This window comes from Scyliorhinus torazame, chromosome 5 (genome assembly GCF_047496885.1).
Source record: "Scyliorhinus torazame isolate Kashiwa2021f chromosome 5, sScyTor2.1, whole genome shotgun sequence".
Lineage (NCBI taxonomy): Eukaryota > Metazoa > Chordata > Chondrichthyes > Carcharhiniformes > Scyliorhinidae > Scyliorhinus > Scyliorhinus torazame.
In genome coordinates, this window is record NC_092711.1 from 242699042 (window position 1) to 242723252 (window position 24211).

The 24211-nt window shown below is 44.2% G+C and overlaps 1 protein-coding gene across 1 annotated transcript in view; it reads left to right on the plus strand.

Annotated features, from left to right (window-relative positions):
* The window catches only part of chm (CHM Rab escort protein), a 189857-nt gene that overhangs the window by 155092 nt on the left and 10554 nt on the right, over window positions 1-24211 (plus strand). The window contains exons 11-13 of the mRNA XM_072505223.1: window positions 478-538; window positions 4538-4634; window positions 7363-7464. Coding sequence (XP_072361324.1) covers window positions 478-538; window positions 4538-4634; window positions 7363-7464 — 260 coding nt within the window. The remainder of the gene's footprint in view (window positions 1-477; window positions 539-4537; window positions 4635-7362; window positions 7465-24211) is intronic.

A 24211-nucleotide genomic window follows, 5' to 3' on the forward strand; every position in this document is an offset into this window, starting at 1 on the left:
TGGGTCACCGGAAACAAAAATTTGAACAGCACTGGAATAGAGTTTAGAAGAGTAAGAGGCGACTTGATCAAAACCTTTAAGATGCTGAGGGGTATTGACAGGCAGAATGTGGAGAGGATGTTTCCTCTTGTCGGGGAATCTAGAACTAGAACTTTTTTTAAAAATGAGGGCTCACTTATTTAACACCGAGATTAGGAGATTTTTTTTTCTCTCCCAGACAACCGTGAGCCTCTGGAACTCGCTTCCTCAAAAGGCAGTGGAAGCAGAGTCTTTGAATATTTTTAAGGCAGAGCTCGATGGATTCTTCATTAACAGGGGGGGTGAAAGGTTATCGGGGTTTGGCAGGAATGTGGGGTTAAAGTTACAATTAGATCAGTCATATCTTATTAAGTATTGGAGCAGACTAGAGGGGCCAAGTGGCCTACTCCTTCTAGTTCGTATGTATGTTCATAATTCTTCTATTTTTCTCTTCGTAAGGTACATTTCAAGAGGAGTGCTCATCACAGATTCTTCTGTCCTGAAGTCCAATTCCGAGCAGGTGGTGACAGTTCTTTCATTTCTACAATTTGTGTAAAATCCAGTCACTTGAGATGTTTTGCAAAAAATATTGTTTCATGATAGTTGCCTGACAACTGGACAATCTTTTTTAAAAAAGTGATAGTTGTAAACTGTAACTGTTCAAAAGGAACATAATTTACATAAGGTCAACATACTTTGGTTCACTTGATTGTTTCCTGGGGTGATGGATTTCTCCTATGATAGGATAAGCAAATTGGGTTTATATTCTCCAGAGTTTAGAAGAATGAGAGGTGATCTGCTTGAAACCTACAAGATTCTGAGGGGACTTGATAGGGTAGACACCCAGAAATTGTTTCTGCCGTTTCAGGAATCTAAAACACGGGAGCAGTCTCCGGATAAGAGGTCAATCATTCATGGCTGAGATTAGTTGAAATTACTTCACTCAAAGAGTTGTTAATCTTTGGAGTTCTCTACCCCAGAGGGTTGTGTATGCTCCATCATTGAATACATTTAAGGCAGGGGTGGACATATTTTTGGTGTCACAGGGAATTAAGGGATATGGGGAACTAGCAGTAAAATGGATTTGAAGCTCAAAATCAGCCATGGTCATAGTGAATTTTGTGTATAAGCCACGGGCCATCCTATTTCTTGTTTCCTTGTAATTTTTCTGCCTACTCATGCATACATGTGCACATATATATTTAACAAAAACTCAAATGGATAACAATATATGTAAGATCTACTATTGGAGTTGACATGTTCCTAACTAGAGATCAGTCTTGATAGATGTGCCTGCTGACAAAGACCTTATTAGATGATGAATCCAAAAAATCCAAATGCTGGCAGTATTGTTGATCTGTCCAGGAGTTGACGGACAAGCAGGCCTGATGTTGAGACTCAAAGTTCTTTATGCAAAACATGTGGAATTGATTTTCAGGTAGGTTAGTGCAGTAAAATAACTAGAATAATTAAAGTTTTGGATACCGTCACTCTGTGACCTTTCTGAATGTGTGATCCCAGTTTCATTGAATGGCCTTCCTCATCTGGCTTGTGAGCTTGACTACGAATCCCTCAGTGGAAAATGTGCAGTGCAATATTAATTGCTCAGTATAACCAAAAATAAATCTTTTACACAGGCCTAACACCCAGCTGGGTATAAGTGCCATGAGATACATAACATGAACTCATTAAAGTATTCTTTGCAAAAGAATGATTTCCCATCGTCCTCCTTTCACAGCTGCGATTGTTATGTTGCTATCTAGTGTTTAGCAAATGAATGCCTTTTGTAGCAACATTGGCAATATTGCTGAATTGGAACCTGAAGTTTAAAGTCTGTTTTAGATGTTCTATTAGATACAGCCATGCTGACCACTTGCATAAATCCAAGATTCTTCATTCAGGTGTGTGCCCATGTTGTCCAATATAGAACCATATGATAGCATAACCCAGAGATGTACAATTAGACCTGATTGTTTTTTTTGCCCGTGACACTATCCTTTTGAAGGCAATCAAACATGTAAAATTTAATCGAGCAAGCAGAGTGACCGTGTGGTAGGCTGTTCCACCAGAATCACCATTTTAACTCTGGAACTGACTCTGGCAAACACACTTAACCAGAAACAGGCGGGTGCCTCAGTAATTCAGATAGGGGTCTTATGATGCCATCAAGTTGGATCTGAAGTCCCATTCAATAGCTAACCTGTTCAGAAAATACCTGATGATGCTGGCTTTGCAACCTGACATAACTTGGAAACACAATTTAAAAAGGCACTCGGCTGCAAGCACTCATATCAAGATGTGTGTGCAATGGTGCTTTGGACTGTTAAGTAATTTCCCAGCATAGGTTGTTTCAGTCTTTTTTCTATCACTCCGATTAAGCACTCACCAGTTGTATGTTTCATTTTTAAAAAAAAAAAAACATTTTATTAAGACATTTATGATTTTATAACAACAAAAGATACAAATAAAAATGTAAACATAATTCAGTACATAACACCCCCCAACCAAGAACCATATCCAGCCAACATGGCTTATACACACAATTCCCCAGTCCCTCCATCTCCTCACTGATCCCGTTTAAACTAAACTGAACTAACTCCCCCTCCCCCACCCCCCCTTCCTATTGTATCTGCTAACAGTTTAGTTTTTCCCGAAGACGTCAATGAACGGCAGCCAGCTCCGGATGAACCCTAACATTGATCCTCCCAGGGCAAACTTAATTTTCTCAAGCTTGAGAAACCCAGCCATGCCGCTAACCCATACACCCGATTATGGGGGCTCCAAGTCCCTCCACGATAATAGGATCCGTCTCCGGGCTACCAAAGAGGCAAAGACCAAAACATTGGCCTCCCTCGCCCCCCTGGACTCCCGGGTCTTCCGACACTCCAAATATCGGCACCTCTGGACTTGGCGTCACCCTTGTTTTTAGCACCATAGACATGACATCCGCAAATTCCTGCCAGAATCTCCTAAGCGGACACGCCCAGAACATGTGGACATGATTTGCGAGCCCTCCCGCACACCTCACACACCTGTACTCCACCCCGCAGAAGCTGCTCATCCGGGCTACCATCCTGTGTTCCCGGTGAACCACCTTGAATTGTATCAGGCTGAGCCTGGCACATGATGAGGATGTGTTGACTCTACTCAGAGCACCCTCCCACAGACCTGCTGCTCGCTCCTTACCCAGCTCATCTTCCCACTTGCACTTTACCTCCCCTATCTGGGTTCCCTCCTACTCCATGAGCTCTTTATAAAGACGCCTTGCACACAGGATTGTTAACACTTTTGCACAACTCCACCTTGCAATGTCAGCTCAGGTACAGTCACAGCTGTATCACTCCATAAGTCACAGTCACCATCAGTTCCACAGGTCTGAGGGAGACAAGATTTAAAAGGAGTGGCTGCTTGAAAGCGCATTTCCATGTAATCCAACAATCTATCCAAGGTGAAGCTCTGAGTCTAGCTGGCAGCCCTTTAGAGATTTCACCAAAGCTGATAAGGCTGTGAAGATTGATTTTTGTTGTGAGAACCCAGCCACACGGCCCTTGGATTTTCCAAGTTAGGCTACAGAATGATGATGCCCTGGGAGATGACACCACACAGACTGGAAGCAGTCTTCTCCATACTTTGGTTTGATGTGACAATTGCGTGGGTTTCCTCCGGGTGCTCCGGTTTCCTCCCACAGTCCAAAGATGTGCAGGTTAGGTGGATTGGCCATGCTTAATTGCCCTTAGTGTCCAAAAGGTGGGGTGGGGTTACGGGAATTGGGTGGAGGTGTGGGCTTGGGTAGGGTGCTCTTTCCAAGGGCCGGTGCAGACTCGATAGGCTGAATGGCCTCCTCCTGCACTGCAAATTCTATGAAATTCTATGAATTCCTTGATAGGCTTTCCAATTTGTGCTATAACTGCTTATATGATGCAAGCAGGTTTCTCTTCATTACTACGATCCTGATGTTTTCACCTCTGCCTGCAAGTTGACTCACCCATTCAATTTTTTTTTTAAATCTCCTGTGGAGGGAAAAATAGATTTCCCAATATGTGACTCGGCAACCTCTCTTGTGGCGATGAATAGGTAGAAAGAAAGATGAAAAACATGATCTATGGGAATAAAGATATTAATGAAAAATCTCTCAGTCTGAAATATGACAGCTACTGCAGTTAACTAGATACCCATTTGTTTGGAGAAATGCAATCCTGATTCAAGGACAGTTCTGTGGACTTATTCCAGCATCTTGCTGTTCTGGTTTGCAATAAGAATTTTTCCCCTCAGCAATAATATTAATGATCTCCAGATAATGGAATGATATTTGTCACTAAAGACAACTTCCAGTGATATATCATATTATGTCGCATCATCCTGAAGTCTCATCATCGCATAAGTGCAGTGAGTCTTACGCAGGCAAACAGCAGCTCAATTGTGTAAAACAAGACGCAACAAATAGCCATGGCATGAATGTCCAAATTTAGGAATAAGGTTGATTATCAGTGAATCTTAACTATATGCCCTAACTTTACAGATTTCTATTTTGACTGTGCCTGCAGTGGAAAAAGATCAACCTTCTGTACGAATCATTGAGCTCTGCCCCTCTTCAAATACCTGTCCACAAGGCACCTGTAAGTTGAGATATTTTGCACTTAACACCTGAACAAACAACTATTTTGTTTTGTAATCCATATCTAATCCTGTTTCCTGCATTATTTTTCATATTTAAATTGATTTTTAACTGAGTGATTTACCCTGGTCACTGACTGTTGAAGATTAATTCCTTTATTGAAGCCCCTGATCATGTGTTCTGAAGATGACACCCATGTAATCAGAGTTGCCAGCTGACTGGAACTGAAGTCTTTCACTTGCCCTGAAAATGTGACTCAAATGATCGAATCATGAACTGAAATCATTGCTCTTCCTGCTAGGAGAGCATTACATGACAAATGGCTTTGGCTGATGTTACTAATTCAGTCATACCTGAGTGACTAAAACGTGTTGGATAATAGAAACTGATGTGGCAGACTGTAGCAGAGGGCAGAATGTAAAGACAGTATGAAGTACCATAAAATATAGTGGTTATTTTTGATTTATTGTTCAATTGTGTCAAGGTTTTATGTGGTGTTAGGTATTTTGCAATAAAGAAAATTAGATTCTCGTCACCACCAGCCCGCCCGGCCCGCTCAACATCACCACCATTTTCCTGCAAAGAATCTTGGGTGTTTCTGGGTATGTTTTGTACTGTGATCCGACAAAACTTTCTTCCACTTCATGGCACATTTGATATGCAAAGGAACCTGTTAAGTGAATGAAATCTGAAGAATTAACCCAGTTTCTGCCCAGGCAGTTCTTCATTCTGAACTGGTTCATCATTTCTCAATTACTTTCAATCTAACAAATGTCTTTTGATACGGTACTTTTATAATTTGGCTTTTTCTTGGAAAAAGCACCATCTGTGGAAAAAGTTTGAAGGAGTAGGTCCATAAACGCAGCTGTAAATCATTGTGTCGAATAATATGAAAATTATTAAGGCGATACAAAACTGCCACTTTGAAATGGTCACTGCTAAATTGTTTAATTAGTGTACAAACATTTACAAAGAGTTGAATAAGGTCCCATGTGACCAAGTTGCACATTGGCATATGACGGTGTAAATCACAATTGCTGACAGATGGTCAGAGATGAACATTGGTGCAGTCCTGAAGAAATCTCTAGCTTTGGGTATCCTGCTCTGCATGAAGTATCCTGCTAAAAGAAAAAATAAGGAAAAGTTGCTGCAGCTTTTCAGCTCAATATATGCTATTTCTACTGAGTATCTGTGTATCTTGTCCAAGTGCTTTAGAGGTCGCCTAAGTTGAACTGAAATCATTGCTCTTCCTGCTAGTTACCCAATCCGACAGCAGCATCTACTGAGCCGAGTAGTCCAAAACTGTTTGTGCTGCAACATGCTTATTGCTATTTGGAAACTGTACCAGTCTGCAAAAATTCTCTCAACTTGTTAGTTTTGTTTCTTTTTGTTATTTTTCCCCTTGCTTTACTTCCCATACTCCTGTCAAAAGTCATTGAGTTCTGTTAGAATATAGTTTCACAGGTGACAGAAACTCTTCTGTGCCCCAATTAACCAAATATTTCTGTGAGTGAGCTAAGCAGTGTGTGGACCAGATCTTTTTGACCATGGAGCTATCACAAGTGAATTCAGTATGGGGAGAGGGCAGGAAAGTGGAGTTGAAGCCCACAGTCAGCCATAATTTTATTGAGTGGTGAAGCAGGATTGAGAGGCATATGGTTTACTCCTGCACCTATATCTTGTGCATAGATGTTGAATAAGTACACATGCACTTTCCAACTAGCAATTGAGTGCAAACCCTGACAAGTTTCTTTTCCACGTCTCCACTCCAACCTGCCATTTTTGTCAACTGGTGACAGCAAGCTAATTGTTTGCTCCCCAGCGATCCAAGCCTTAGACATTCTGAATCTGTCAGTACTGCATGGTACAGTGGGGAGCATGCCATTGAAAGGTGTGCAGTTTTTATTCAGGACAAGAAAATTGCAAGAGCCTCACCCACGTATGTACTTTAACAACACGCCAAACATCTTTGGCAAGAAGTCTGTATAATTTTGGGATGTTAGTGCCTTTGCTGAACAACTTGTAAATATTTTGAGGAAAGCAGTATCTCACGGCGTTAAAAATAATATCCTTATTGACACCTCTTGACAATTGAAATGCACGAAACAAAAAGAAACACTACTCTTAATAATGTGAAGTACCAAATAATTAAGGCACACCTCCACCTGTGATCAGTTTTTTAAGCAAAACAAAAAACAACCACGTGGCTTAAATTGTAGTTGATGTTCAAAATATCACAGTGATAACCTCATACTCAAAACTTATTTTTGATTGAGATGTCGACCGTTTATGTTTCTAAATTTACAATGTTCATTTTCATCAATAAATAATGCTGTTTATGAGGTTGCATGTCTCGATATCCGATGTGCATAAATCCCTCAGTCTGTAATAAAGTTGCCTCTACCAAGAGCGTCACCATAAATTAAATGTCTAACCTTGATGTATAAACTTCCATTGCTTTGGATAGTCAAGACCTATATCATGTGGTACTGGCGATAGATGTGGAACCCAGACTGTTCATTTATTTCAAAGTGCAAATTGTCATTTATTCCAAAATGTGAAAGAAATAAAATCCTTAAATTTAAGCTGTAAAATGAGAAAAAGCTGCACTACAAAACATCTGATTGGTTTGCAGAAAGCTTATCTTGGCAGCACTTGAATTGCTTGTTCAACCCTTGTCATTTTGTTTCATTTTAACAATGTGTCTCTTTAACTTGACTTTAAAATAGATCTGGTCCACTTAACTTGCCTGTCAAATGGAACTGCCAAAGAAGACTTGGAACCTGTGGTGTCTTCACTGTTTACCCAGTACAGTGAAAATGAAGAAACTGGTGAGAACCAAAGACTTTAATCAATGCACACCGTGACAGGATGGACATTTGTATTCTGCCACACTCCATCTGCCACACTGATTTGTCTTAATTTAAAATTGCCAATTTGTTTTCAGTGTTTTTATTGGGTTCTCGCACCTTGTATTCAACAATTCATAAGTCACATATTGCATAACCACGCCACAAGGGAAAATAAGCAATGGCAAAAAAAGACAAACAGAAATCAGTACATATATTTACAGCCACTTGTCTTCCCTCCTGCTCTGGCTGTGGTCCCCCTTTAGTCAGCATACATCTGTTATAGTCGCCAACGTGGCCAGAGCACGCATTTACAGGTGTCTATTTACAGTTTAATATGGGCTTAAACTTGCCTTCTGACTAGTCCCTGCTACTTCATCCCTAGTTTCTCTCATTTTCTTTGCCTGCCTTCACTCCCTCTCCTTCAGCCCACCCCCTCTCTCTCTCCTTTTCTCCTTTATCTCTTGGGAATTTGTGTCCCCCCGCCCCCCCCCCCCCCCCCCCCTTACTCTACTGGTTGCTGGCTACAAACAGATCTTGGAAAAAGTTGGTGAACGGCTTCCATGTCCTCTGGGAGCCCTCTTCCGACCCCCAGATGGCAAATTTTATTTTTGCCGGCTCGACAACTTCCGCCAGATCGGACAGCCAGTCTGCAGTTTTAGGTGGTGCTGTTGATCACCAGCTGAGCAGGATCCTCCAGCAGGCATTCAGGGCAGCAAAGGCTCGAGTGTCGTCCCCCTCCCCATAAAGAGCTCTGGCTGATCTGATACCCTCAAGACTGCCACTTTTGGCCACCAACACTCCCACAACCAAGGAAATAGCCTCACAGATGGTCATCCGGTACCCAACAAGTCTGGGGTAGACCCAGAACATGTGGATGTGGTTGGCTCGGCCGCCCTGACACTGTTCCTATTTGTCCTGCATCTCTGGAAAGAATCTACTCTTTCGGGATATGGTTAGGTGCACTCTGTGCACCACCTTTAGCTGCTTTAGATTTAGCCCTGCGTATGTGGAGGTGGAGTTCACCCCTGTGTAGTTCTTCATAGAATTTCATAGAATTTACAGTGCAGAAGGAGGCCATTCGGCCCATCGAGTCCGCACCGGCTCTTTGAAAGAGCACCCTACCCAAGCCCACACCTCCACCCTATCCCCATAACCCAGTAACCCCACCCAACACTAAGGGCAATTTTGGACACTAAGGGCAATTTAGCATGGCCAATCCACCTAACCTGCACATCTTTTGGACTGTGGGAGGAAACCGGAGCACCCGGAGGAAACCCACGCACACACGGGGAGAACGTGCAGACTCCGCACAGTGACCCAAGCCGGGAATCGAACGTGGGACCCTGAAGCTGTGAAGCAATTGTGCTAACCACTATGCTACCATGCTGCCCTCCAGAGTCCTCCACCTACTTCTATGCCTAGTTCTTCCTTTCGTTTTTCCCTTGTCTCGTCTAGTGAGGGGGAGTGTACCTTCTACAACGGTTGCCAGTGTAGGTCCCCCTGTTTTCCTTCCCTAGGTCATACGCGTCCAGCAGTTCCTCGATTAACGAATGTCCTGGTATCTGGGGGTATGTCAAAGCCTCCTTACGGGGGAAGTTTTTGACCTGCGTGTGTCTTTGTTTATTTTTGCTATTTGGAACCTCTCCGGGAGATCCTTATGGGTGGCTACTCTGTCGTCTGTGTACATGTCTCGAACTGTCAGTGGCTCCTCGTCCTGTCTCCACCTTTTGAAAGTGGCATCCATTATTGCAGGAGCAAACCTGTGGTTGTTGCAGAAGTTGCCCATTGTGGATATTTTGGTTAGGCGAGATGGGCCTGTCGGATCCGCATTCAGTTGGATCTTTGCTCTTTTTGGGTATCAGCGATGTTGATGCTTGTGTGGTGTTAGTGGCAGGGAGCCCCTTGCTAGCGAGTCTGCAAATGTCTTCCACAAGTGTGGGGCCAGTGCTGGTGTCACTCTTTTGTAGAAGTCCTCGGGGAATCCATCTGGTCCTGGCGCCCTTCCCCACCTGCATGGAGTTGATGCTCTCCATGACCTCTGCAAGATTTAATAGTGCTTTGAGGCCCCGTCTATTCTCTTCCCCCATAATCGACATGTCTAGTCTGTTGAGGAACTGCTTCATCCCCGAGTCCCCCGTGGAAAGCTCGGAATTGTACAGCCCTCAGTAGAAGGTCAGGAAGGCCTTGTTGACCCTTTCTGGCATGGTGACGAGCCTGACGTTGCTGTCCCTAACCTGAGCTATTTCCATCATAGCTGCCTGCTTTCTCAGTTAGTGAGCCAGCAGGCGGATAGCTTTGTCTCCGTGTTCGTACCCCGCGTCTGTCGGAGCTGGTGCATTGCTTTCCCCATGGAGAGCAGGTCAAAGTCCATTTTCAGTTCCTTCCGCTCTCCCAGTAGGTCTAGAGTTGAGGCTGTGGATTACCACCGGTCTACCTCTAGATGGAGTCAACCAACATTTGCCTCACCGTCCTGTCCTTCCCATCTCTGTGTGCCTTATACGCAATACTTCCCCCCGCTTCTCACTGCCTTCAGCACCTCCCAGAACGTGGAGAGTGGGATCTCCCCATTCTGGTTGTTGGTAATGTACCTGTCTATGGCCTGTGATATCCATTCGCAGAAAGCCTTATTGATGAGGAGGTCTGTCAAGCCACCATGAGGGCATTGTGATCGGCCCATCTCCAGCCTCACATCCACGTAATGTGGAGCGCGGTCAGAGATTACGATCACAAAGTATTCTGTTCCCACTATCCCCGGAAGCACCGCTTTCCCCATTACAAAGAAGTCGATCCTGGTGTAGGCCCTGTGAACCTTGGAGAAGAAGGAAAACGCCTTCTCCCCCAGGTGTGTGAACCTCCATGGGTCCACTGCCCCTATCTATTCCATGAACAGGCCCAGTTCCTTTGCCATGTTGGACTTTGTCCCCCCCATGATGAGTCGGTGTGTATGTATGTCGGGGAATTCCACTATAGTCTTTTTTATGAATTCCGCGTTGTCCCAGTTAGGAGCGTACACATTTACAAGGACCACTGCTGCCCCTTTCAGGACACCACTAACCATGACGTACCTTCCCCCTTGGTCCATAACTGTCCTCATCGCTGTGAATGCTGTTGTCTTATTGAGCAATATGGGAACTCCCATTGCCCCTGTCCCATAGCATGAATGATAAATCTGTCCCACACAGCTTGACCTTATCAGCAGTCGTTCTGTCTCCCTCAGGTGGGTCTCCTGGAGGAAGACTATGTGGGCTTTCATACTTTTCAGATAGACGAATACTCTGGATCCTTTCACTGGACCGTTAAGTCCCCTGATGTTCTAGGTGACGATTCTGATGGGGAGTTTCTGGCCCCCGCTCTTCCTGCGGGAGCAACCATACTTGCGTTGTGGATGTGCCCCTGAACTCTGGGATTTCCCTTTGTTAGGGGGCCATCCACGATGGCCGTCATCACCATCCTCACCCTGAGCCCGGGTCCCTGCACTCCGGGTTTTCCTTTTTTTAGGGGGCCATCCAAGATGGCCGTGGTCACTATCTTCACCCTGAGCCCGGGCCCCTGCACTCTGGGGTTTCTCTTTGTTAGGGGGCTATCCAAGATAGCTGTGGTCACTGTCCTCACCCTGAGCCCAGGCCCCTACACTCTGGGGTTTCCTTTTGTTAGGGGGTCAGCCAAGGTGGCCACCATCTATGTACGCCATGTGGATGTGTCCCTGCACCCCAGGGTTTCCTGTTTTTGGGGCCCTCCAAAGTGGCTGTTTGCTGTGCCTTTGCGTCCGTTGCCGCCATGCATGATCTGCCGTAGCCAGCTTAGCACCCTCTCACCTCCCATCCTGCCCCCTCTGTTTAACCCCCCTATAGCCCCCTCCCCTTTAGAGAGTTCTCTCCCCCTGTCGCCAGGCACCTCTTCTCCCCCCCCCCCCCCCCCCCCCCCCCCGGTTGGGAGATGTGCTGCAGCGCCACACCTCTCATTCGTACTTCCTTGTGCTAACTCACCCGCTAGTATGGTGCCCGCCCCCCCTGGATCGATGTATACATCACCCCGACCGATGTCTCTTTTCCCCCCCCACCTCCCTCTCCTTTCTGAGACTCAACATCAGAATTGAAGACGAGGTGGTACAATCCTGACGAAATAGCTTCTACATGTTTCATTGAATGATACGTTGTGGTGTCTGGTTCGCTGTTTGTACTTTGGGACTTGAATAGGGATCTTTTTACTTCAATTGCTTGATCGGTTGGCAAATTCTGAATCACCAGAAGACCCTGGATTCGCCATCATAGCAGATCGGCAGGAACCGTGATTGTAAATTGGTGTTATGAACAGAAATACGGTCATGGCATTGTGGCACAATGGTCAGCACTGCTGCCTCCCAGCCTCGAGAGACCCGGGTTCGATTCCGGCCTCGGGTGACTGTCTGTGTGGAGTTTGCACATTCTTCCAGTGTGTGCATGGATCCTCCGATTCCCTCCCACAGTCCAAAGGTGTGCAGGTTAGGTGCATTGGCTATACTAAATTGCCCCTTAGAGTGGGATTATGGGGACATGGCGGGGGATTGGGCCTCGGTGCAGACTCCATGGGCTGAAATGCCTCCTTCAGTGCTGTTGATATTCTGAGATTCTATGATTACTAGTGTTGATAATGAGAAACTTATTTTCCCCTGCTGATACTGCAGTTGAAATCACCTAACTCCGAATAAACCATGGATAAAAACCTGGGTGCATTTTTTTAACTTAAAAACAGAATATGCTGGAGATACTCAGCAAATCTGACAGTGTCTGTGGGAAGCAAAGCAGTTAATATTTAATGTGTGACCTTTCAACCAAAAGGATATTTTGATTTCTCGTAGCTGCATTATTTTGCTTTTGTGGCTTTTTTTAGAGTGGCTTCTTTCTATACTGGGTATTGCATCACTGCAGTGTTTTGTTAATCTTATTTTATGTATTGATAACATAACTTCTGTTTTACTGTTGGAATACTGATCTACTGTAACTCTGATTTGATCTCTAGGGACCTTTAACCAGAAGCAAATATTATTGAGCAATGTCACATTGTGATGAGACATAATTGCATGCGGAGTAATATAAAAAGTGGTTATCTATTAATGTGACACACTCAAGAGGTTGGAAACAATTTTTAGAAGCTTAAAACTAATGATCTTGAAATAGATATGAAAAGTATACCTGATCACGTTATTCAGGAACCTGACTACCTCGATGAGAACTGTTGCTTGCTTCTGACATGACATTACAGTAATCACACATGCTAACACATCAATAACTCACGCACATAATGAAGCAATCACTTCACACTCCAAAGCTAGACATTATGTACAACACCTGGGGTCATAATTGTTGTTCTGGTTACATTTTAATGAGAACACATTTGCAAAAGAATGACGTGCTATTGCAGCGGTGTTCAGTCTTTTTTTTTCTTCTGTCTTACCAGTCTTTGAGTCATCCTTTTATAAATACCATTCTAATGTAATTAACTTACTGAATGATAATGACAATTTAGCTTTTGTGTGTGTGTGTGAACATGATATCTCTAATAGATCTCTATAAACAAAAAATATAACTATGAATGAAAAATCATACTGGTATGTTTGAAGCTTGTTGGAGAAGTGTAGAAGGTACATCTGACTGTGGTTTGTCAAACCAGTGAACATCTAACTAATCAAAAATTCAAGATATTAACAGGGAAATACAGGGCAGAAATAAAGATGAATTATTTCTCTGGTTGGAGATTCTAAAACTAGGGGGCATAGTCTAAAAATTAGGGCCAGACCGTTTAGGAGAGATGTTGGGAAGAACTTCTTCACACAAAGGGTGGTAGAGGTTTGGAACTCTCTCCCACAGTTGAAGCTAGAACAGTTGTTAATTTTAAATCTGAGATAGATTTTTGTTAAGCAAAGATATTAAGGGCTAAGGGCCAAGGGTGGGTATATGGAGTTCGGCCACAGATCAGCCATGATCTCATTAAATGACAGGACAGGCTCGTGGGGCTGAATGGCCTACTCCTATGTTTCTAAAATAATAAATAATCTATTTCCATGCATCAGTAAACACAAAACACTGGAATTTAGGAATAAGAGATGATAGTACAATGAAATAATTGTTTCCCAAATCTAAACAGATACAGGAATGAAACTTGAATGTTGAAAATAGATAAGTCAGCAACTGAAAATAAAAGCTTAGAGGCCCGTGCTTTAATTGGCTGCCCATCTATCTTCACTTTTCAGATACTTTTTATCTCTGTTATCCACATCCCGCAGTTTCTGTTTATTTCCCCATTCGGAATAGTTTTTATTTTAGCAGTGAGCTAAGACTGACGGTAAGTTGATGACCTGTTTCGGCATGATGGCATGTAAACAGATTTGTTAATTGTTGCATTGATCTAATTGCTATGAGTCTGTGTCAATGTGCCATTCTAGGGAACTTCTGTTGTGCTTTTATATGTTATAGATTTTTAGTACAAACAAAGGCTCACACAATTGGCTTCAGTGGTTCACTCCTGTTTCATCAACTGAAACCCCTCAACATTTTGTACTAATTTTATTATTTTCTGACAAATAAGCCCTTGAGTAGCATCTCAAATTAACTTCACGAATAAAACTTGCAAAAAGATGAACATTGTGATTGTTGTTCCCTCACAAGTAAACTATAAAAGTCAAAACTACTTATCTTAAGAGTTTTGCCGCCTTCTTCACCAAGCCATCGATATCCTAATGCCACTTCACATCTGGTAATTTTGCATATTGTCAAATTACACAAATTACATGTTGTGCACACTGATTACTTGAAGCCAGTCTATATCAACAGCACAACATTAATGAATGTTCCAGAAATGCGTTTTGCAAAATCGGGTGCTCCTCTCACTCTTATTGCTCATAACCTTGACGATGGATTCATTAAGCTGAGACTGCTGAAGTAGAGGTTTTGTTTGTTTTTTTTGCTGCTGACTCATATTAATTCTAGCTACATTGTGATTGCCAGGAATAATTATTGTTGTCATCCTGACAAAGCAGTTGAGTGATTTTTTTTTTTCATTTTTCACTTTCTGTTTGTAAGCTGAGTTCTAGCTCAGGATCTTCAATGCTGAAGGGCAAACTAGCGAGTTTGCTAGCTTTCGCATTTTAATTTTTGGTGTTAATTTTTATGCATAGAAAAGAAATAAAATTTTGGCCCATGTGCATTATAGCCAAATTTTCTGACCAAACAAAGATAGGTGGGAAAGCAAGCTGTGAGGATGCAAAAGGGATACAGATAAGTTAAGCGAGTGGGTAAAAATTGACAAAGTATAATCCAGTTGAGGTTATTCACTTCGGTAGGAAGAATAGAAAAGCAAAATTTCAGTAGAATCGAGAAACTAGAATGCTGCATTACAGAGGAATATGGGTGCCCTTAGATATAAAACACAAAAGTCAGCATGCTGGTATGCAAATAATTAGGAAGGCAAATGGTTAGAATAAACTGAACCTTTTCAGTATTTCACATTCCAAGCGCCAGTGTTCAGTGTTAGGAACTTGTTTTGAGAAAAGGATACAGACTGTGCTCATTAAACTAATATAGGAAAGAACAAGGAAGTGGGAGTAATTAGATATCTGTTTCAAAGAGACAGTACAGGCACAATGGACCAAATGGTCTCCTTGTGTTCTGTATAATATAATGATTCTATAACTTGGAATGGTACTTTTTAATCTGTTGGAAATTGGTATTCACCATTCTAAATTCAAAAGCAACTATTGGGGTTTATGCTTCTAGCTTGATCATGTGGAATGGTTGTTTTAATGAATTTGCAGATGCAGCTGGAAATCATTGCAGATTCGGGATACTTTGAGATTATCTTCCCTCTTGAATTGGAAAATTTTCAACTGAGAGAAAACACAAGAAGTGATTGAACATTTAGTTTGGATGCTGCTTTTGGTTTACCAATGCTGTAAATATTAAAGCAATCAACAAAGGTCCAGTTAAAACTCTGCAAGAAATAGCTCGCTACGTTATGCCTTCTAATGTTTACCACGTTACATGGATTGATGTGAATGTAAAACTTCCAGCCCATTTACAAAGAAGAAAAGCTTTACCTATCATTTACATTACTTAAAACATAATTGAAATTCTTTTGTTCACATACCAGCGATAATAACAAGGAACATCAGGTGCAGTTCTGCTCCAAGTGCAGCATGCACGAGTTTTCACCTGGTACATTGCCCTTTTTATCATCTGCCTGTGATTGCAGTATGTGTGGCAGTGGCAGTATTTTAATTAAAATGTCAGAGCAAATTCTATTAAAGCCATTGAGGACGAATCACCAGATCAGGTGAGCACTAGGCCATAGCAGGTCAAAAAGACAAAGGCACCGGAAACAGAGGACTTAGTTTCTACTGGAATAACGCAACACTGAAGAAAAGAAAAACCATGCACTTCTGAATAATAAATATATATTGTTTCAGCTCTCCAATAGGAAATTAAGAAGGAGGGGGAAAAAAAACAGTGTAGGTCCTTGCATTCCGAATGAAATTTTGTTTAGATGGTATGTATATGAAATTAAGTAAATATAACAGTGCCCTTGATTTGTATTTTCGAGCATTACATGTGGACAAAAATTCCAGAAGTTTTAGTATGTAGGATATAAAGAAGATGCAATATTCCCAGTTGGCCAACAACAGCAGGGTGATCATGAAGACTTAAACACCAAAAACTGATGCCAATTTTGTGCTGATTTAGTTATTTGATATTTCCTTAATCTTTTACTATTCCCTATTTGTGTTCACACCTTCATCTAGGTTTTGTGTAGTTGTTCCAACACGATATATACACAAGAAAATTAAAACTTAAACATTCCCATTGTTTCATATTAATTAGAAGAAAGCATCAGTGTGAGGCGCTAACTGATGCTTTCACTGTTGTATCGCTCTACCTGTATTAATCTATAGGCAGATCACTTGAGGATTCCACAAGTTATATTTGCTCTCGATGAAAATGAGAAATGTAGTTTTCCTTCAATAATTGAGGTACTGGGTGGGGGTGAGGGAATGAATTTCAACCTCAGCAGGGTGATAAAACGCATGGAGACAAAGTGACAGCCTGTCAGACACTTTGCTCGATTTTCCTTTCCTGTGACTTCAATGAAAAGATATATAGAATGGTGGCTGATTCACTTACGCACGTTTTGCATCCCTACTGACCTTGAATTTCACCGCTTAGAACTTTTTTTCTTTCCAAGCACTTCTCTGTTCATTGTCCTGACATTTGATAAATCTACCTTTTTATTTATCCACTTTCAGGGGCAGCACGGTAGTATTGTGGATAGCACAATTGCTTCACAGCTCCAGGGCCCCAGGTTTGATTCCGGCTTGGGTAACTGTCTGTGCGGAGTCTGCACATCCTCCCCGTGTGTGCGTAGGTTTCCTCCGGGTGCTCCGGTTTCCTCCCAAGTCCAAAGATGTGCAGGTTAGGTGGATTGGCCATGCTAAATTGCCCTTAGTGTCCAAAATTGCCGTTGGTGTTGGGAGGTGTTGCTGGGTTGTGGGGATAGGGTGGAGGTGTTGACCTTGGGTAGGGTGCTCTATCCAAGAGCCGGTACAGACTTGATGGGCCGAATGGCCTCCTTCTGCACTGTAAAATTCTATGATAATTCTATGTCTTATCCCCTCTCGCCCCTTTGCCTCCGAGACCTCAGGCAAGCGTCGTTCAGTGTTGGTCTCCACAATTGGGAACCAGACAGAACGGCACTCGTGGTCTCCCAGGGAATTGGAGGCCCCCAGGTGCCTGCCCTCTGGGCAGGGTGGCACGAGCAGACCCCCTGGAAGTGCCAGCTGGACATCTTGGCACTGCCAACCTGACACACTGGCAGTGCCACGTGGGTTCTAGCTTAGCACTGCCAGGGTGCCAGGCTGGCATTTTTTACCTTGATGAAGATCGGACCCGGGGTGCCCTGTGTGGGTGTGGTGGGGACCCCGAGGGCCCCCTTAAAGGTAAGTTAGGGCTTGGGGGAGTTCAGGGCTCCCAATTTCTTCTCGCACTGAGGAGTTCTAGCAAGCAGAGTTTTCATAGATTTTTCATAGAATTTACAGTGCAGAAGGAGGCCATTCGGCCCATCGAGTCTGCACCGGCTCTTGGAAAGAGCACCCTACCCAAGGTCAACACCTCCACCCTATCCCCATAACCCAGTAACCCCACCCAACACTAAGGGCAATTTTGGACACTAAGGGCAATTTATCATGGCCAATCCACCTAACCTGCACATCTTTGGACTGTGGGAGGAAACCGGAGCACCCGGAGGAAACCCAAGCACACACTGGGAGGTTGTGCAGACTCCGCACAGACAGTGACCCAAGCCAGAATCGAACCTGGGACCCTGGAGCTGTGAAGCAATTGTGCTATGGAGGAAACGGGACTAAGTGTGGCAGAGTTCCGGTATATAGCATGGCATTTTTCGGCATGCGAGTGCCAGGAAACACCCGGTTAAACACGCCCATCCTGGAAATCCGTTCCGAGTTGTTTTATTCGAGGCCCCCTCTTTGAAAATGTCAGAAAGCTTTCCAGCACAGAAAGAGGCCCTTCAGCTCATCCCGTCTGTGGCAGCCATCTAGCACCTATCTATTCTAATCTCACATTCCAGCACTTGGTTTGTAGCCTTCTTTGTCATGTCCTTTGCCCACTTTATTCCGATTGCCTTGATCATTGAAAAGGCTAAAACTAATAACTTCCTTGTACCCATACTTCTATCCTGCTCCATTTCCATCTGTGTTTACCACAAGTGACTTGGAACTGCATTTTATCACTCAAGTGCCCAACATTTGGCCTCGATTTGTTAAAATAATGTTGATTTGCTCAGCTATTGTCTTATTTTTGTTCCCAGCAAAGCCTTTGCTGTCTGCCCACCTGGTACAGCCCTCAGCTCCTCTCCCTTATTTCTAAAATCCCAGTTGAACATTCACAGCAGACAACTGGCATATCCATTTATTTCCAGTCCTTACTGACTGCGAAAAGCTCTACCAGGCCCCCTCTCCTCTACCATAGCATCTGTTACTCTAGGATCGTGCTGGTTTCTCTTCCAACTATCAATTGCTTCCTCAAATCAATCCCCCTGCTCCCACCATGGATATTGTACAAAGTTTCCTCCTTGGTGATGCTTATATGAACAAGGAGAAGGCCATTCAGCCCCTTGAGCTTGCTCCACCATTTAATAGGACCATGGCTGATCTGATAGTAACCTCAAACCTGCGGCCTGCCTACCCCCGATAACCTTTCACCCCATTGCTTACCAAGAATCTATCCAGCCTTAAAAATAATCAAAGACTCTGCTTATAATTGTATTTTCAGGCTGATTTTGCTTCATCTACATTTTAAATTGGGGGCCTCTCATTATTAGACAGCGATCCCTAGTTCTAGATTCTCCCACAAGTGAAAACATTCTCTCCAGGTTCAGCCCATCAAGATCCCCCAGGATCTTATATTTTTCAATCAAGTTTTTTAAACTTCATTTTACGGGATGTGGACATCACTGGCCAGGCTAACATTTATTGCCCATTCCTAGTTGGCCTTCAGAAGGTGGTGGTGAGCTGCCTTCTTGAACAGCTGCAGTCCCTGAGGTGTAGGCACATCCACTGTGCTGTTGGGGGAAGGAGTTCCAGGATTTTGACCCAGTGACAGTGAAGGAACACCAATATATTTCCAAGTCGGGGCTGGTGAGTGACTTGGAGGGAAACCTCCAGGTGGTGGGGTTCCCAGGCATTTGCTGCTCTTGACCGTCTAGATGGTAGTGGTTGTGGGCTTGGAAGGTGCTGCCTAAGGAACCTTGGCGAGTTGTTGTGCTCCTTCTAGATGGTATACACCACTGACATTGTTCATTGGTGGTGGAGTGATTGAATGTTTGTGAAAGGGGCAACAGTCACGGGGGCTGCCTTGTCCTGGGTGGTGTTGAGCTTCATCAGTGCTGTTGGAGCTGCACTCATCCAGGCAAGTGGAGAGTAATCCATTACATTCTTGACTTGTGCATTGTAGATGGTGGATAGGCTTTGGAGTGTCAGGAGATAAGTTATTTGCCATAGTATTCCTAGCCTTTGACCTGCTCTGGTAGCCACAGTATTAATATGGTTTCCAGTTCAGTTTCTGATCAATTGTAACCGTCAGATTTTGATGGTGGGGGATTCAGCGATGGTAATGTCATTGACTGTGGGTGATGGTTAGATCCTCTCTTGTAGGAAATGGTCATTGTATAGCACGAATGAATTTGCCACTTGTCAGCCAAAGCCTGGATATTGTCCAGGTCTTTCATTTGGAAATGGATTGCTTCATTATCTGAGGAGTTGCGAATGGTGCTTTACATTGTGCAGTCATCAACGAACATCCCCACTACTGTTCTTATAATGAATTGGTGGTAATCGATGAAGCAGCCGAAAATGGTTGGGCCTGGGATATTACCCTGAGGAACTCCTGCAGTGATGCCCTGGAGCTGAGATCCTTGACTTCCAAGCACCACAACCATTTTCCTTTGTGCCAGGTGTGACTCCATCCAGCGGAGAGTTTTCCCCCTGATTCCCATTGACTCCAGTTTTGCTAGGGCTCCTTGATGCCATAATCGACCAAATGCTGCCTTGGTGTCAAGGGCAGTCACCTCTGACATTCGGTTCTTTTGCCCATGTTTGAACCAAGGCTATAATGAGGTCAGGAGCTGAGTGACCCTGGCGGAACCCAAACTGAATCCCCGTGAGCAGGTTCTTGCTGAGTAAGTGCCGCCTGATAGCACTGGTGATGACTCCTTCCATCACTTTGTTGATGATGAAAAGTAGACTTATAGGACGGTAATTGTTTGGGTTGGATTTGTCCTGTTTCTGGTGTACAATTTTCCTGGGCAATTTTCCGCATTGCTGGGTAGATGCCAATGTTGTGTCTGTACTGGAACAGCTTGGTTAGGGGTGCAGCAAGTTCTGGAGCATACGTCTTCAGTGCTTTTGCTGGAATATTGTCCAGGCCCATAGCCTTCGCAGTATTCATTGCCTTCAGCTGTTTTTTGATATCACGTGAAGTGAATTATATTGGCTGAAGTCTGACATCTGTGATGCTGGGGACCTTCGGAGGAGAGCGTGATGGTTCATCCACTCGGCACGTATGGCTGAAGATTGTTGTGAATGCTTCAGCCTTGCCTTTTGCACAGATGTGCTGGGCTCCTCTATCATGGAGGTTGGGGAAATTTGCGGAGCATCCCATGAGTTGTTTAATTGTCCACCACCATTCACGGCTGGATGCGGCAGGACTGCAGAGCTTAGATGGGTGTGTTTATTGCGGAATTGCTTAGCCCTGTCTGTTACTTGCTGCTTATGCTGTTTGGCACACAAGTAGTCCTACGTTCTAGCTTCACCAGGTTGACACCTCATTTTTATGTGTGCCTGGAGCTCTTGGCATGCTGTCCTGCACTCTTCAGTGAACCAGGGTTGATACCCTGGCTTGGTGATAATGGGGAATATGCTGGGCCTTGAGATTTGTTGTGTCAGTAAAATCTCAGATGCTTAGACCAGTTTATTATTCAAATGTTTTACCCAGGTGTCCATATTTGCGAGATGAACAAAGGGCAAAACATGTTCACAGTTTAATGCAATTTTACTCTCAACTCTCTCACTCACACGTAGCGGTTGAATCTAACTGCGTGGCTTGCTAGGCCATTTCAGACTCCAACTCACAGCTCTAGCTATTACCCGCACTTAGTGAAGGAGGCTGGCCAGGCTCTGATCACTCGATGGGGATATCTTCTCTGAGCTTCGAAACCCAGGGACCCTTCTTGCGATGGTTGTGCCTGCGGGACTCCCAGGTTATCGCTGACAATCTTTTCCGATGTTCTTTCCTTTATACTGGTCTGCTACCATTGATTCATAGGTATACGCCCACAATTGACCTGAGTTCTATCATCCCATCCAGACACAAAATCGTTAATGGCAATATACAGGATACTCTGTTTATCCAGGGTGTTTCAATCAAGACCTATTGTCCTCTTAAAAAGCCGTCGCCTGACCAGCTATTGGCTCATTATGGAGTCTGATGGCTTCTTTTGTCTGTCCTTCTTCCATGCTGCAAAGTTGATCACCTGTGTCTCAAATTTGCTGCACATTCATAGCATGTCTTGTTCTTTTGTGTAAACCCGATCGGGTAATCACAAAGTCCATATAGCGATATCAAGTTAATGTGTTGACTTGAGTGCTCTTGCAGACAGCCAGTATCAATTCAGCCAGGGCCTCATTTGGTAGTTTCTGTTCCTAGACTATGTGGCTTGTCAGGTTGCACGTTGTGGTTGAGTACAATTCTGCTTCTGCTGATGAGGCACAGTACCTCATGGATGCCGTGCCTTAATATGCTCGATCTATTTGAAGTCTGTCCCATTTGGCACAATGGCAATGCCACATAACACAATGGAGGGTGTCCTCAATGTGAAGAGGGACTATGTCTCCACAGTTATGGCCACTTTTACCAATACTGCCATTGACAGATGCATCTGCAGCAGGTAGAACAGTGAAGATCAGGTCAAGCACGTTTTTCCCTCTTGGTTCCGTCCCCACCTGCTGCAGTCCCAGTCTAGCAGTACTGTCCTTTAGGACCCGACCAGCTTGGTTTGTGGTGGTACCACCGAGCCTCTCTTGGTGATGTACATTGAAGTCCCCCACCCAGAGCATATTCTGTGCTCTTGCCACCATCAGTGCTTCCTTCAAGTGGTGTTCAACATGGAGGAATACTGATTAATCAGCTGATGGTGGACAGATTGATGCAGGTAGGGCAGATTGATGCAGGTAGGGCAGTAGATGTTGTCTATATGGACTTCAGTAAGGCCTTTGACAAGGTCCCTCATGGTAGACTAGTACAAAAGGTGAAGTCACACGGGATCAGGGGTGAACTGGCAAGGTGGATACAGAACTGGCTAGGCCATAGAAGGCAGAGGGTAGCAATGGAGGGATGCTTTTCTAATTGGAGGGCTGTGACCAGTGGTGTTCCACAGGGATCAGTGCTGGGACCTTTGCTCTTTGTAGTATATATAAATGATTTGGAGGAAAATGTAACTGGTCTGATTAGTAAGTTTGCAGACGACACAAAGGTTGGTGGAATTGCGGATAGCGATGAGGACTGTCTGAGGATACAGCAGGATTTAGATTGTCTGGAGACTTGGGCGGAGAGATGGCAGATGGAGTTTAACCTGGACAAATGTGAGGTAATGCATTTTGGAAGGGCTAATGCAGGTAGGGAATATACAGTGAATGGTAGAACCCTCAAGAGTATTGAAAGTCAAAGAGATCTAGGAGTACAGGTCCACAGATCACTGAAAGGGGCTACACAGGTGGAGAAGGTAGTCAAGAAGGCATACGGCATGCTTGCCTTCATTGGCCGGGGCATTGAGTATAAGAATTGGCAAGTCATGTTGCAGCTGTATAGAACCTTAGTTAGGCCACACTTGGAGTATAGTGTTCAATTCTGGTCGCCACACTACCAGAAGGATGTGGAGGCTTTAGAGAGGGTGCAGAAGAGATTTACCAGAATGTTGCCTGGTATGGAGGGCATAAGCTATGAGGAGCGATTGAATAAACTCGGTTTGTTCTCACTGGAACGAAGGAGGTTGAGGGGCGACCTGATAGAGGTATACAAAATTATGAGGGGCATAGACAGAGTGGATAGTCAGAGGCTTTTCCCCAGGGTAGAGGGGTCAATTACTAGGGGGCATAGGTTTAAGGTGAGAGGGGCAAGGTTTAGAGTAGATGTACGAGGCAAGTTTTTTACGCAGAGGGTAGTGGGTGCCTGGAACTCACTACCGGAGGTGGTAGTGGAGGCAGGGACGATAGGGACATTTAAGGGGCATCTTGACAAATATATGAATAGGATGGGAATAGAAGGATACGGACCCAGGAAGTGTAGAAGATTGTAGTTTAGTCGGGCAGTATGGTCGGCACGGGCTTGGAGGGCCGAAGGGCCTGTTCCTGTGCTGTACATTTCTTTGTTCTTTGTTCTTTGTTCTTTGTTTGTTCTTTGTTTGTAGTACGTGGTAATCAGCAGAAGGTTTCCTTGCGCATATTTAAACTAAAGCCATGAGACTTAATTGGATTCCAGAGTCGATGTTGAGGACTCCCAGGGCAACTCCTTCCCAACTGTATACCACAGTGTCACCACCTCTGCTGGGTCTGTCCTGCCGGTGAGACAGGCCATACCCAGGAGTGGTGTTGGTGATGTTTGGGACATTGTCTGTAAAATATGATTCTGTGAGTATGACTATGTCAGGATGTTGCTTGATGAGTCTGTGAGATAGCTCTCACAACTTTGGCACAAGCTCCCAGATGTTAGTAAGGAAGACTTTGCAGGGTCGACAGGGCTGGGTTTGCCTTTGTCGTTTCCAGTGCCTAGGTCGATGCCAGGTGGTCCATCCGGTTTCATTCCTTTGTATTTGCGTAGCAGTTGAATACAACTGAGTCGCTTGCTACGCCGTTTCAGAGGGCAGCGTCAACCACACTGCTGTGGGTCTGGAGTCACATGTACGGCAGACCAGGTAAGAATGACAGACTTCCTTTCCTGAAGGACATTAGTGACCCAGATGTGTCAAAAATGGACAAATAGTCATCATTAGACCTTTAATTCCAGATATTTTACTGAGTTTTTAATCTCCACATCTGCCATGGTGGAATTTTAACCTGGGTCCCCAAATCAGAACCCTGGGTCTCTGGATTACTAGTCCAGTGACAAAAGCACTATGCCACCGCCTCCCC